This window comes from Phialemonium atrogriseum, assembly GCF_030411735.1.
Source record: "Phialemonium atrogriseum strain 8032-3 unplaced genomic scaffold QBC33scaffold_29, whole genome shotgun sequence".
NCBI classification, from domain to species: Eukaryota; Fungi; Ascomycota; class Sordariomycetes; order Cephalothecales; family Cephalothecaceae; genus Phialemonium; species Phialemonium atrogriseum.
Window position 1 is genome coordinate 159,359 of NW_026848166.1, and position 15,215 is coordinate 174,573.

Consider the following 15,215-nt stretch of genomic DNA (forward strand, 5'->3'; position numbering starts at 1 on the left):
CATTCCCGAGGCTCTGTTCCTTGCAAGACGTCCAAAGCTAAGATCGGCATCCCCAAGCTAGTCTAGCCCAGTCTATGACTCAACTTGAGGTTGCGACACGTTCCTGGCACGTTCCTGGCACGTTCCTGGCCAGCAACGGGACCTCCCGTGGCTGTTCTTGCTCCTGCAGTCTCGAGACAACCAACCACCATTCTACACCTCCGCAAACATACTGATCAGTTAACCCTCACGAATCTGCAACAACACACATTACAGACATATATCTAGACGCGGAGAATAACCTCCATGATTTATCAGATCTTCGACTGCTGCCACCAATCCGTTGCCGTTTCCTGGAATGCAGATTTGAACGGTAGTGCCTGACTATACAGGCTATACCGAATCCGGTCCAGTTGACTCCCATAGGGCCTTTCATATTCCATACCAGACTTGGAACGTACAACTACTACGTAATCGGTGCTATCACGGCGCTTCTCAACCTCCCCCGCCCTGTTCTTCATCGTCTCGCTTGATCACCACACATAGTAGCCACGAGATGGTCGTGCTGCTTGGCGCGGAGACTCGAGACAGAGACAGAGATCGTCGGGCTAGTAGTCAACGACAGGGCAGCTATTGGGAAAGAGTTGCGACTTGGAAGTCGACATGACATGCACCTTGCTTAGCTTGAAAGAACAAACCAACGGTATAAAACCCTCAGTTGTCGCCGCTGTGCCTTCTCAGGTCGAAGACAGGCTTCACACACAATATCCCACACAAAGATCCAGACCAAACAAGCTTGTGCCGCCTTTCCGCACCGAGATCAACCAATATCAAGATGATGACGCCAAAGAGCCTTGTTAGCCTGGCAGCTGCCAGCCTGATCGCCTTCTCCATGAACGCTGACGCCTTTACCACGCCCTGCATCTACCAGCAGTACAAATGCGGCTACACCATGGTTGCCGACTATGGTACTTGCTCCTTCCTTCCCTCAACATCCAGTTGTTTCGTCACTTCTAACGCATGCCCCCTCTCTCAACAGGCTACACTGTTCCTGAGTTGACCGCTGCCGTCAACATGACTGGACTGATCATCCCTCCCTTGACGGACAATCAACTTCTGGGGGCCCTCTACCGCTGCAGGGACATTGTGGGCAGCATCGTCGGCAACTCGTTCTGCATCAGCGGCTGCATCACCATCGCCAACGTCACGATAGACGACATGTGCGCCTTCTAGGGGCAGCCCCCCGGGACTGGCTCTGGCTCTGGTAGTTTACCGAGCGGGCAGTAATTTGTTTCTCGGGCATGAACACATTCACGACAACAAAGGAAGACATGGTCTTTGCATCCGTCGCTTCTCGGAGACTCTTTTAAGATTATTATAACCATGGGAAAGGCTACGATGTGCATGAACCGGGTCATCGGGATTGTAGTCACTGGGCTTGTTTTCCTTTCCTCGACGAATACTGCAGCTGGTGGCGTGCCGGCGAGAAGTCTACAGGTGATGGCGGGCAGAGCTGTATCAGGGTCCGGGCAACTAAAATAGAAGTCACAATCTAACCACCCGAGTGTTATGCGAGCCGTGCCGGCTGTGACTAAATTACCGATTTTTGATGATTCGCTCAAATATAAGAGACCACGAATGCAGGCTGAAGCTGATCTCGACAAATTTCATGAACAGACTGCGCCAGGAAGGTTCTACTGGGATTTCCATCTTTCTGTCAGCCTTTCGATCTGACCAAATTGTGCCAGGGTTATTATGATTGATTCTTATGTCTGATGGAGCGGGCACCATGCTGTTCCATGTACATGACATGCACTGGCGTGATAAAAATGTCAGCCATTAATAGACCACTCCTCGAGCTGGCAAACTACCACATCCTCGGTCGCATCCTCTACTACGTCCCCTATTGCTCCCGATCCACCCCAGTCGCACCCTCACGACATTCGGCGCCCTTTCCGCCGTGGTCGAGGTCATAAACAGGCTCGGGGTCGCCTGAGCCGTGAATCCAAGGTTCTCGGCGGCGTGCTCAGGGCAAGTTTCAGAGGACCCCTTGAATCCTAGGAATCGTCCAAGTGCTCAGATATGTGAGGAAGCTGGATATGGGACTGGCATTTTACACCCCCTTAGCCTGGACCGCACCCTTTTTGAGCAGACCATTACGGTATTTCAGCTGCCGGATAGACTCCGAGAGGTGGTCGACTCTATATATGAAGCATTTGTGCTCTTCTTCCTCACGGAGCACAACCGTGAGGCCCCAAAAATAGTAATATTGCTACTGCCTCAGGGCCTTAAAGACCTCGTCATTCCTGGATTCCGACTCGTTGTCTCGGCTTTCCCCACCATTCAAAAGCTCCGGATACCAGTTCCGCTCTAAGAGACACAGTCAGCATAACACAACCATACGTTCAAGGCGGGGTGGGGCGTGGCGGCATTTGATAGAACACCAATCACGTACCAGTCGGATTCTCCTCCATAGCAAGCCTCAGGTTCCTCCTAACAAACGCCGCATCTTCGAAGAAGTCCCTGAGCACATCACAAGCCTCGGCGTGCCCCAACACAGACACCCATTCCATCCCCGGGCCCAGGCGCGCCTGCCCCAGCCGATTAGCCGGCTCATGCCCCGGCGAGTCCGCCACGCCGCGCGCCAGCTCCTCCAGGCGGCGCCTGACCAGCGTCGCGTCGACGCCGCCGCCGGGGGCCGTATCCCTCAGGAACTCCTCCAAGCCGCCGACCTCGAGCGTCCGCGGGCCCAGATCCAGGCTCCGGATCTCGTCGACCGACCTGTCCTCGACGGAGACGCGCTCGCGCGCGCGCACGAACGCGTACCGGATGAACCGCGCCTCGGTGGGTCGGTGGTGGTGGTCCTGGGCGTTGCGGGCCGCCGCGCGGGCGTCGAAGTACCTCTCCTGCGAGACGAGCACGGTCCACCCGCCGGGCACGAGGTCGCGGGCCTTGGACCAGCACTCGGCGCGCGAGTTGGTGGTGTAGCCGTGCGTGGCGAGGGGTCGCAGCGGGATGGTGAATGCTTCGGCGGGGATGGGGCTGATGGCGGTGCGGTCGGGGGGGGATGCTAGGTCGGGAGGGCTGGTGGCGAGGGTGAGGAGGTGGTCGTCGGTGTTTAGGTTGTGGAGGAAGACGAGGAAGCCGGCGGCGAAGCGCTGCGGGGAGAGGAGCGCGTCGCCGAGGTAGAAGTGGTTGGGCCAGAATTTGGTGGTGTCGTCGGTGGTGGGGAGTTGGTGGCGGACGAACATTTGCTGCACGGGGAAGGCGTGCACCGGCGGGCTGTAGTTGGTTGTGGGTAGCCAGAAGGTCTTGCGCAGCGAGGCAGAGTAGGCGCCTGTAAATATGATGCGGGCGTCTTGGAGGAGGCGTTGGGTCCTTGGGTCTGCCGCTGCTGCTGCCGACAGCTGTACGAATAATTCTGCGCTTGGGTCGTCGTCGGTCCTTATTGGTTCTTGGAGCACGCACAGCTGCTGGAGGCTCGCCAACCGTAGTAGTGATTTGGCGAGTTGCGCAGTCTTGCCGCAGTTGGAGCCGATGCGGAAGATGAGCGACTCTGCACCCTCTAGTTCCGGAGAATCAAGGGCAACTGCAATTCCGTCGGCGGAGAGATGCTTGTACGGGACCCAATCTAGGTGCTTGTGACCCGCATAGGCGAGCTTGAGGAGTTGACCGGCTGAACGTGTGGGGCCAAGCCGGTCTGGGTGTTCTTCCAGCAGTCGCAAGAGCCTGGATGAGAAGCCTGGAAGGAGCAGGACATCGTCGAAGATGGACATGTTGAAGCCGTCTTCCTCCTGGGTGCTGCCAATCAGGCTGACGATTGCTTGGTCTCCAAGGGTTCTCTTGGAACCCTCGGGAGGTTGCGTTGAAGTTGTTGGACCATCAATGTCCACGTCCACCAACGTCGGGGATGATCCCGGATTGAGGGCATTAGTTGGCCAGATGTCTGCAAATATAAAATTGTGTTAGTAAAGTATGGGCGTGATATATCCAAGTCCCATCCTGATCCTGATCTTCATCACATACAGTCTAGAGCTTGGATGTCAACAAGCGGCACCTCCTCCAGCGTCTGCACGACGTCCTCGGGGCCGTAGTAGTGGAATTTGGCCATATACTCTCTGGCGGACAGGGGCACCCGCGGACGATTCTCCTCCACAGTTGGTACGCCATCATCCTCAGGCGGGCTGTCCTCCACCGGGTCGTAACCCGCATCGTCATCACGTACGTTCACCTCTGCCATCAGATTCACGGTGAACCCGACAATCCCATAACGGATCCTTTCCAGCTCGGAAATATCCAGCGCTACCATGCCGTACTCGAGGCTGTCGTCGCGGTATGCGGTTCCTAGGGGCTCGGTGCGGACCTCCCACAATTCGCCGGTCGAGGGATCGTAGCCTGCTCCGAGCAGTAGACATGCGGAGAGAAAGGGAAATTCCCTCAGCCCTCGATCCCAGCCACGCTCTGGCTCATCCTCTACCAGCTCGAAGAGGCCCAGGAGGTCCGGCGAGACGCTGGGTTCCGGGAGCTCGGCGCGCGGGGGGTTGTGCCCACGTGTGTAGAATTCCTCGGCCAGGCGCAGCTCTCCTTGGATGGCAAGTTGGTTTGCCGGGTCGGACAGGATGGTGATGATTTGCAGACATGTTCGGACGAGATCGGACCCGCGGTTGCTCCTGGTGGCACTGCCTGCCAGGAGGGTAACCGCTAATGGGCGGTAGCTACCGCTTGGCCCGACTCTGGCCACGATGTAAATTAGGAAGGATCGAGGGCCGCTGGCCTCTAGCGATACTTGGGTCATGGCCAAGTGAGGACTTCTTGTCGCACTGAAGAATGAACCGTGCCTGAGGCAATATGTAATTTACGAAATGCAGTTCTGGGATGCTGGGGTGCTGGGGAATGGGAGAGATTGTATTTATGGCTGGTCCAGGGTTTGATTTGTGATGTGAGTCAGCAGTCAGCAGTCAGCAGTCAGCAGTGTGTTTGTACCTGCAGCCTAATAACGCGGGTAATCACGTCCATTTGGTCCCCCTATTTCACACAGGAGAAACCGCACGTGAAATTCTGAAATGACAGCATTTAATAATTGATCCTCATTCAAGCCTTTCTGCCATTGTCTGAGGCTGGCGAATCCTGCAGAATCTCAATGAAATGTCCTCGCTAATTAGATACCATCCCAACCAGACCCATGCTTCCGTCCATGACGGAGACAAAGCTAAAGAACGAAAATAGGATAGGCACCTAAATTACAGTACCTAGGTACGTATGGCTCTTGCCCGTATAAGTAAATAATATGTATGGTGAGTCATTATGCGGCAGACAGGATCCAGTCCACTCCTTCCTTCCTTCCATTTAGCTCCCTCCTTTCCATCTAATCCCTCCCTTCTACCTAGGCCCCCGAGTTGACAATCTTGACCATGATGCCGTCAGGGGTGTAGCCCTCCGCTGTGTAAGTGGTAGAAGTATACGCCGGGTTCGTCGCGTTGAACACGACACCCAGCGATCCACCGTTGGACAGGCAGCCGATAATGGCGGCTTGCTTCTGCGCATCCGTGGCCGACGGGCCGCCATCAATCGTGTTCGCGATGTCCTCAAAGAGAACCGACGAGTCGACCTTGTTGTCGATGTGCTTGGCGAGAGCTGTGACGCTGTTCCGTGCATACAGCGTCCACTCGTCGCAATTCGGCGTATCGGCAGCGGCCATGGTGAACAGGCGACCGGCCCAGGTCTCTTGGCCGTAGGAGCGGAGATACGCTGCCACGTACGTCACATCGGCGACAGTGACGTTCTGGGGGGTGTTGTCAGGTGCGGTGTAGCACAGGAGTGCCGCCGTCTCGGTGTCATAGCAGGTCTGGGCTGCCCTTGGGGATGGCTGAATGCTGGCGGCTGCGGCCCGGCCTACAAGGAGGATGGCGGCAATCTTGGTCATGGTGGAGGAGAACATGTTGCCAAATGCGGTCTCAGAGGGGCAAAATGGGTTTGTTCTTGGGAAAAAAAGAAGAAGGGCGTGGGTGTGGAGCAAAGGCGTGAGTGATGAGATATCTTGCTCTAGGTAAGCGATACGCTGGATAGACGGGCGGCTGTAACTACTATTATATAATGGAGCCAAACTGAACCTCTCTTGCCGGTTTTCCGCTTACTCTTCGGCTTCACTCACTGCTTTCCAATGGAATGTATAATAGTATATTTGATCACAAGAATACGAACTCCTCGCTCTTTGCACAATGCGGTAATACTGTTGCCTAGGACTACCCGGTCTTGTTTCTCCCTCGCTATGGCGTGCCCAGCAGACACCACGTGTTGAAAATACCGCAAATTGGTCCGTTCTATCGGCGACAATATGCGTTTGGATCCTACGAGATGCAACTTCATATCTTGACGGATGCCAATCTGACATGGTCTTACATGGGATACGGCAAAAGCCGTAACTGGGCTAAGTCGGTCCAGACCGATCTGTAAGATCCATGCTACATTAATCGATTATGTCCCAATTATACCCCCTATGGACTACTATGATTCGACTCGATGAGTGGAACGATAAGACAAGCTTTGGTGGCACTTGTTCGGCCCGCTCATGCATAGGACTTTTATGTACGATCCTAGAGGCGAGGTACGCGACCGCTCTACGTTGGATCAATGCCAGCCTAGCGCAGAATTGATGCAGGGGAAATTAGCCGCCCACGGCGAAGGAACGGGTAGTGTGGCATTCAAGACACAAATTGATTAACATCGTCAGAAAGTAGCTTGACATGAGTTAAGTGGTAGCCTAATACAATATGAGGTATGCAGTAGCCTAGCTGAAGGATCATTCTTGCTCAGCCTCACTAACTATACCATCGGCTCTCCGAATATCGTGACATCCATACACCTGTGGGATCAAAATCACGCGGCAGAATTTAAATTGTTGCTTTCATTCTAGCTGTGTCTAATCTCGGGTTTGGCCTCACCGCGTTCCCTCGATAGAGTATTCTACCACCAAGAGGCATCTCTATTCGGTGTGCCTTGCTGTGCCTCACTAATTCTGACTGAGTGGTCCAGTCGTCGGAGAGCCATAATCACCGATAAAGAACGAAAGTCCAAATGGCTCATTTACACCTTGTATAGGAAGATCCGACGTTACATGTCATGGTTCGGGGCCTCACGCAGGTTGCAGTGGTTATCGTGAATCCCGGATCGAGATGGAGAGGAATGGGACTGGCTGATAGTTAAACTGAACCATACATATCTCCCGCGTCCCTTCTGTCTTTGCCTTCTCTGTATCGTCTTCGCACACTTGCTCATCTAGCGCTGCTATACGCCGTTGATATCGTCTCTCCTTGGGTGTACGCGTTGTACACTCGAAGTAACAGCCATGTCGGTGATTGTATTGGCGGTGTTTCTTTCGCTTCTGTATCCTGTCGCCGCAAGATGGAGCTTCGCTCCTATGGACCGCTATCCCCATGTCCCAGACTACGGGCCTCAGGTGCGAACATATCCTAAAAAGCAGCCTTGCGTTGCCATGCTGGCGAAATAGTGAACTGACGTGACGCACTTTGTGTTGTTTACTAGGCCAACATGGCATACATGGTCGACAACCAACACAACTACTTCAAGTCTGCACCAGACAAAGGTATTGTTGAACTCAATTCTGATGGTATTATCCTCATTCGAGGTCTGGCTCCTGACATTGTCCCAGGAACCCAAAATGGCGCCGTATGGCTACAGTCTGGGAGCTTTGAGAATTACATGGCCAAGCTCCGTTCCAACCAGACGGTTGCGCATGGACAAGGGAACTCGGGTACACCAGCAAACGCGACTTGGCATGCAAGCCGATCAGGCAAACTCCATGCTCGAGATTCCAGTTACTGGTTGCCAGCACTTGCTCCGAAGGGACAGGTCGGTTAGCACCATTCTGAACGTCCCGAGGACTCCACTAATATGGATCGATGCTCATAGCAACCATTGGCTGGCGCGGGATACAAAATGTATCGCGATGTTGTCAAAGACTATAACGCGGATCCCACTGGAGGCAGTGATACGACTGAGGCAATCAACGCCGCTATTCAGGACGGCAATCGCTGTGGCCTGGAATGTGGCAATACATTCAAGCAGGGCGCTGTCATTTACTTTCCTGTATGTCCACCGAAGTCCAGTTATGGCTCGTCTAGGTTTACATACTGACATGTTGTGGAAAGCCCGGGACTTACAAGATCTGCCGGCCCATAGTGCAGTACTACTTCACGCAGTTTGTCGGTGATGCACTCAACCCCCCCACTATCAAGGGGTGCGACACATTCCAGGGCATCGGACTCATCGACACTGATCCGTACATCCCGGGAGGGAACGGCGTGAATTGGTACACCAACCAGAACCAGTTCTTCCGCCAGATCCGCAACTTCATCTTTGACTTGAACGACATGCCCCTGGCTACAGACGACGATGGCCAGCCGCTTGCGCCAACTGGAATCCACTGGCAGGTGTCCCAGGCCTGTTCTCTGCAGAATCTCGTCTTCAACATGCCGACTGCTACTGATAGCAACAAGGCGACGCACGTCGGTATCTTCATGGAGAACGGCAGTGGTGGGTTTGTGTCAGACTTGGTACGACAGTTGATGAAGCATTCCTCCCGTTAAACACACACAGAGCCAGGTGCTGACCAATGATTACTTTACGTCTTGCAGGTCTTCAATGGTGGTAGCATTGGATGGCGCGCTGGTTCCCAACAATACACTGCCATGAACCTCAAGTTCAACGGCTGTCTTACGGCTGTTCAGATGGTCTGGGACTGGGGTTTCAATTGGCAGCGGATCGAGGTTGACGGCAGCGCCATTGCCTTCAACATCAGCGGAAGAGGCGGCGACACGGGCCAGGGCACAGGTTCGGTTTCCATCATCGGTAAGTTTCCCAGTCCCCCCCCTACGTCCAATATCCTCGGTGTGTTCTGTGCTCATCAAGTTCATCTTCATCATCATCATCAGACTCTAAGATCACCAATTGCCCCATCGGCATCCTGACCAACTCCCGCACGGATGCGAGTGCCGGGCCTCCAAACATCGTCATTGACAATCTCGAGATGAGCAACGTAGCCGCCACGGTCCAGGACGAAGGCGGTTCCGTCATCCTCGCCGGTTCGAACCACGTCGACCTCTGGGCCATCGGCCGCCGCTACAATGGTACCAAGGGATCCCACGAGAGTGGAGCGGTCGACGCACCGGCCAAGGCAGCGCGCCTCCTCGATCATGGCAAACTGTTCTATCGCCCGCGCCCGCAGTACGAGAATGTTGGCGCAGATGGTTTCTTGATCGCCACTGATGAAGGTTGCCTGAATGATGGCACTGGTGACCAGAAGGATAAAATCAATGCCTTCCTCCAGAAAGCCAAGGCTGCGGGCAAGATCGCCTTCTTCCCAGCAGGCATCTACACCGTCGGCGGCACGGTCCAGATTCCCACTGGCTCGAGGGTTCAAGGCTCGCTTTGGTCCCAGATCCAGGGTGGCGGCTTCTACTTCAACGACATCAACAACCCGAAGGTCGTCGTCCAGGTCGGCAATCGAGGCGACGTTGGCAACGTGGAAATCGTGGAGATGATGTTTACCGTCACGGGAGCAACGGCCGGCGCTATCATCTTGGAGTGGAATGTGCATGAGGAGACGCAAGGGTCCGGTAAGTGTGCAATCTTGCTTCTCTTCTTGGAGTGACGATCATGTCTGGCATGCATTAACACACCTACTAATACTATACCTGTCGTTGTCAATAATTAGCGGCCATGTGGGACTCGCACATCCGTGTTGGCGGTGCAACGGGCACGAACTTGGATGCTTCTACGTGTCCCAAGAAGGGGGCGTTCAATGACAATTGTATATGTGCTTCGCTGCTCTTCCACGTCACCCCTCAGGCATCGGGTTATTTCGAAAATGCGTGGATCTGGCTGGCAGACCAGTGAGTCCTTGCTTCTTCGGCCATTAACACCAGCAACTACCTACTTGAGTTAAGCTTTACTAACATGTGTCGTTACCAGCGACAATGATTTGAGCGTGTACGACAGCCCGGACAAAGGCGTCAACCAAATCAGCTTGTATGCCGCTCGCGGTACTCTCATTGAATCCGAAGGGCCGTCATGGTTCTATGGCACAGGCTCGGAGCACAGCGTTCTCTACCAGTACCAGGTATACGGTGCAAAGGACGTAAGTGGAACATTCACATTGTTCCCAGTTGAGTTGGTTGACCGGTGGGCCAAGAGCTGACTTTGCTGTCTATTCTAGATCTATCTCGGTCATATCCAGACAGAGACTCCCTACTTCCAGCCTAATCCCGTCGCTCCCTATCCCTTTGACGGACAGAAGAGCTTCCCCGGCGATCCCTCATTCGCAGACTGCACGACTGATGACTGCAAAGCGGCATGGGGCCTACGTGTTATCGACTCTCAAGGGGTCACGATCCATAGCGCCGGGCTCTACAGCTTCTTCCAGGAGTATTATCAAGATTGCGTCGATACGGAAAACTGCCAGGAACGAATTGCTGAAATCAAGGGTAGCAAGGATGTTGTTCTGTTCAACCTGTTCACCATTGCCACCGAGGAGGTTGGGAATGGCATCAAGTAAGTCAAAGGTGTTAAATCGCTTTATATCCATGGGCTACTATGCTGACAACCGTGGGCACAGCAATGGTGCTATTTTCCAAAACGACTCGAACCAGAGGTATGTTATGTTATCCGTTAACTACGGAATAGGGCAGGCCATATCAATAAATATTTGATAATTAACTGGCATTGTTATTAGCGGTTTTACCACCGAGGTCAGCGTCTGGCTCCCCCTGGATGGCGATGATAACATCGATGTGGTATATGTTGGAACTGAGGTCTGGACCGGTACCCCGATGACCTGCTCCAGCACTTGTGTTCTAGTTATCCCAACTAGCTCACTATCAACGCCGTCAGTCATCGACCCCGGACTCTACCACACGTCGTTCGAGTACGGCCACATTTCAACAATCACCAGTGCCAATGGGGTGACCGCCACCACCTTCATCACAGAAACCACCACCGTCACCATCACCATCCCGAAGACTACTGTCGGTGCCATGTCATACTCCAATGTCAACATAACCTCGGGTCAGACGGTCGGCAGTGTCGTTGTACAGCCTAGCGTTAACCTCCCCCCTATTGGCGTCCCGCTCCCAGATGGCGAGGGGGGCACAACAACGAGAATTGTATCGCTTCCCCCATGGCCCGCGGTCACCAACGGTCCACCTGACAGCTGGAATAACCCCACAGACCCCTTCGATATCACTGGCACTGGCGGTGCGACTGGGTCATCGCCGAGCATCTACCGCACTCAGTACTCTACAACGGTATCGGCGAGGGGACCAACCGTCACCACCCTCTCGTTCCCATCGACCGTCAGCCCCATCACGGTGAACTGTCCACCAGACACGACAATCGCCTTCAACACGCCCAAGACCACCATCACTACCGACTGTGACCACCCGACCGCCTTGACTCTGGGCTTCACTTGCGCACCAACAAAGATAGTCACCTTTCTCGCCGCATCTTCCGGGGTGTTCTCAGTGGACTGCACTCTGGTGACTCTTTTCCATCCGCCGGCGCCGCCAACTAATACTTCGCCGACCACCACCCAGACCACCACCTCGCCTCTCCCGGTCTGGGCTACGTGGCCTGGAGGGATCATCACGCCGGTGCCGACTCCTGTCAATGAACCGCAACCAACCGACGACGGTGTTGTGACGCCGTGCAAGCTCTGGTTCTTCAATGTAAGTCCAACACCTGGATGAATCCACGGTTACTTGGTGTCTATCGCACGAAGCATGCGGCCTGTCTGACTGACTGATCTGTTCCAGATATGCATTCTGCGGAGTGACATCAACATCGGTGGATGGCACTGGATCTTGCCGCCGGGTATTTATCCGCCGTATGTTCATGTCCCGATTGCCCGTCTTACCCCTTTGTCTTGAGGCGCTTACTGAACAAAATTGTTTCCGCTCAGAGGCCCGCCTCCTGGATTTATCAAGTTCCCCAAGGGATGGGACATCGAGGGCACACTACCACCTTGGCCCAGAATCACGTAAGTGTCCTACTGCATAGGGTTATATCACGTACAGGTAATTATAGCATCAAGTTCTCTAACGCACTGATAATTAGCATTGGATGGGATCATGTCATGACCTACGAGAGCGACCCTGAGAAGCAGTGTGAGACCGAGTCAGCTTCCATCTGCTCGACAACCACGTCGTATGGAGTGACCACCACGGGCACCATCACCAGCACAACAACAACCTCGGTGTCGTCGACATGTGAAACTGTATTCGGCTGCGACGTGACAGACTCGGCAACCGCCACGGTTACAACATCAGTCACTGGTGCTTGCCCCCTGCCCACCAACGCACGTCGCCATGTCCGTTGGTCCGATTCCGACGAGGAATATAATAATAACTCCAGCGACTCCTCCCCCTTGGCGACCCGCCAGGATGCCCCATGTGGCGCCAACGCCGTCGTGTACCCGGCGAACCCGGAGGCTGTGGGAGAAATCCCCAGAATCCTGGCGGCGTACGAGGGGAAATATGTCGCCGTCGGGTCGGCCCAGGGCGGTTTCACATCCTTCTACTGGGTCCCTGGTATGGATGCTGAGACCATGAGCAACTGCACCAAATCGGTACGTAATTAATTACCAAACCATACACACTCAGGAAGGCCCTCAACTAACGTCAGGGACTTGTTCCCGTTGGGATTCCAAGGGCGATGTCAGTTATGCCTATTACTACGAGGAATGGAACGCCAACGTCGGCCCAGACGACGACGACGACGATGACGAAGCAGTATCGGCAGCTCATAACGCGGTCCGTGACGCCAGCCTTGAGCGGGACAGAAGCAGAAACTTCGACGGTGCCTTGTACCCACCCAGTGGCAAACTTGACGACGACCTCCCGTCGGCGAGTCTTGATACGAGATCCGACAATGCCACCTTCGAGCTCGCCCTTCAGGGCCATACTCTCGACAAGCGTGACGGGACATTCCGCTCGTCGGTGTACTGGGATCTTCCGTTTGACTCGGTACCTCCGGGCACGGTTTATCAAGCCACTTCCGAGACGTACATCAATGGACCGAACCCATGGCAGTTCAGATACGACGTGACGGCCGGAGAAGGGCAGTTTGTTTATCTCATTTCAGAGGAAGGAATCTGGACAAATCACGACGTACGTTTCATGCATATCCCCACGACGAAAAGTAGCTGACTTTCAATCTCGTACTAGGAATTCACCAAGAGCGACGGAACAATCGAGACTCTAGGAACGACTACCCTCGGTAATCCACTCACAGGCGCAAAGCCCGATCCTGCTCACGGGTCGGGCTGTGCCGCCAAGATCATGGGGGCGAAGCTAGGTGTATGCAAGAAGTGCACCTTGATCTTCTGCTCTTCGGACAACCTAGTCACGCCACCGGGCCAGGCCCAGACCAAGGTCAAGGAGGCCATTATCCAGCAGCTCGACGCCGTTTTAGATCACATAATCAGCAAAAAGCGGGTGGGCAAGGCCTCCGTCAGCATGAGCTTATCCTATGGTCCTGGGAAAATGAACCCAGCATTCTACCAGAGCATGAGTACGTTGCTTGAAGCCTTCTCTGAGCTATTTATTCTCTTTCTCTTGCTTTCTAGACTAACCGGTCTTTCTCGCGATAGGATACTCACTCAACCAGCTGGTCATCAAGGGGAAGGCGGTGATTGTTGCCTCATCCAACAACCACGCCAAGAAAGAAGGCCGCGCCATTAACAGGTATCCCGCGTTATACGGGGACCCGCAGGACAGAAATGGCCAGTTGGCCACCCTCATCACGGTGGGATCCGTCGACTCGGACACGTACCAGGCGGACTCCAGTCAGTACGCAGACTGGATGACGACGTTCGCGCCCGGTGACGGTGTTTATCTTCCGGCCAATCCCAACAACGGCGACACCAACGCGATGAGGAAGGGCAGCGGGACATCATACGGTAATTTAAGCCCCGAAAATCTGTTAATCAACTCTAAGCCCAAACAAACAGTGATGCTAACTACGAACCTAATTAGCCGCTCCCCAGGTGGCAGCACTGGCAGCTTACCTGCGAGGCTTGAACTCCCCCTGGAAAACCCAGCTGGAAGACCCCGCCAACGTCAAGAAGCTGATCCGAATACTCCACCGGCGCTTCGCCGTCCTGCACTACAAGTTTTATGTCACGCCCGCCGACCGGAAGCCAGTCATCTGGAATGGAGAGGTAGGCGACAAGTCGTGCGTGGCGGACTACGCCTCCAGGGCCAACTGGGACCACGACAAGGTATGTCCGACCATCGACGACAACCTAGACAACGTGTCCCTCGACCCCCCGCCCGGCCAGACCGTCGGCCAGTGCGGCGCCGGCGTCGGCGGGAACCCGACGAAGCGAAAGCGTCAAGTCAGCGGCGGCGCCGGCGGCAGCTGCCCCCTGAACCTGGGCGGCGGTGGAGGCGCGGACGGCCAGACGCTCAGCTTCACGACGGGACCTACGGCGGCGCCGACGTGCCCGTCGCAAACCGGCGGCGGCGGCCGCCTCTGCACGGGCTACTACTGCGTGCCCAACCCGACGGGCCTGCCGCCCGATTACCCGGACCCCAAGGATCCCAGCGCCGGAGGCCGAGTGCCGACTACGACGGTTGGGGGCGGCGGGGGGACGAAGACGCCTACGACGACACCTACAACGACGCCTACGACGACACCTCCTACGACGACGACACCTCCCACGTCGACACCGCCTACATCGACGCCTACCGCCGTCCCGTGCACCGACTGCCAGTACAACCTCGTCATCGGCCAGACCACCAGCAGCGGGTCCATCGTGTACTCGTGGTACGGCTATAAGACGCCCCTGGACGGCTGGCCGCTAGCTTCTGGCCAGTGCACGAAGCCGGACTGGAGCGGGGGGCGGCGGACGGACGGCGGCGGGCAGACTCCGTGGCCATCGAAGCTGGACGGGATCAGCATGGGCGACATCACGTGCAGCTTCGTCGGTGACGGCAAGGACTGGCGGAGCACGAAGCGCGGCGATAGGCTGGGCGAGCTGGATTGTAAGGGGTATGCGCCGGCGGCGTGCTACCAGGGTTGGGTGACGGATCAGCCCGAGCAGTGTTTTGGGCTGGATGGGAATTCGGGGATTGATCAGATTATGGCTTGTCACTGGTAGGGGAGGAGCTGTTGGGATGGGAGGATGGCGATGGGGATATCTCTGTGCAACGACTGTCGCC

General features: G+C 55.3%; 4 protein-coding genes across 4 annotated transcripts; 2 read left to right on the forward strand and 2 right to left on the reverse strand.

Annotated features, from left to right (window-relative positions):
- The first annotated feature begins 721 nt into the window (after positions 1-721).
- QBC33DRAFT_548977 (uncharacterized protein) lies at positions 722-1,581 on the forward strand. Its single transcript, XM_060428923.1, has 2 exons — positions 722-947; positions 1,019-1,581. The coding sequence occupies exons 1-2, from the start codon at positions 815-817 to the stop codon at positions 1,210-1,212; spliced, it is 327 nt and encodes a 108-aa protein (XP_060279909.1). The 5' UTR covers positions 722-814; the 3' UTR covers positions 1,213-1,581.
- A 215-nt stretch (positions 1,582-1,796) lies between these two features.
- QBC33DRAFT_479164 (uncharacterized protein) lies at positions 1,797-4,912 on the reverse strand. The gene is made up of 3 exons (XM_060425309.1): positions 4,006-4,912; positions 2,435-3,925; positions 1,797-2,349 (listed from the first exon to the last, which is right to left on the reverse strand). Exons 1-3 carry the CDS (start codon positions 4,772-4,774, stop codon positions 2,252-2,254), a joined length of 2,358 nt encoding a protein of 785 aa, XP_060279910.1. The 5' UTR covers positions 4,775-4,912; the 3' UTR covers positions 1,797-2,251.
- Positions 4,913-5,362: 450 nt separating this feature from the next.
- QBC33DRAFT_518393 (uncharacterized protein) lies at positions 5,363-5,902 on the reverse strand (the record flags this gene model as incomplete). The annotated part of the gene is made up of 1 exon (XM_060426240.1): positions 5,363-5,902. One exon carries the CDS (start codon positions 5,900-5,902, stop codon positions 5,363-5,365), a length of 540 nt encoding a protein of 179 aa, XP_060279911.1.
- A 1,422-nt stretch (positions 5,903-7,324) lies between these two features.
- Positions 7,325-15,154, forward strand: QBC33DRAFT_596933 (pectate lyase superfamily protein-domain-containing protein; the record flags this gene model as incomplete). The annotated part of the gene is made up of 21 exons (XM_060431904.1): positions 7,325-7,435; positions 7,522-7,582; positions 7,649-7,848; positions 7,909-8,085; positions 8,148-8,552; positions 8,634-8,847; positions 8,931-9,614; positions 9,713-9,890; positions 9,970-10,135; positions 10,214-10,548; positions 10,613-10,648; positions 10,730-11,720; positions 11,808-11,878; positions 11,954-12,031; positions 12,109-12,247; positions 12,434-12,619; positions 12,702-13,160; positions 13,218-13,563; positions 13,643-13,951; positions 14,028-14,626; positions 14,789-15,154. 21 exons carry the CDS (start codon positions 7,325-7,327, stop codon positions 15,152-15,154), a joined length of 6,111 nt encoding a protein of 2,036 aa, XP_060279912.1.
- Positions 15,155-15,215: the final 61 nt, after the last annotated feature.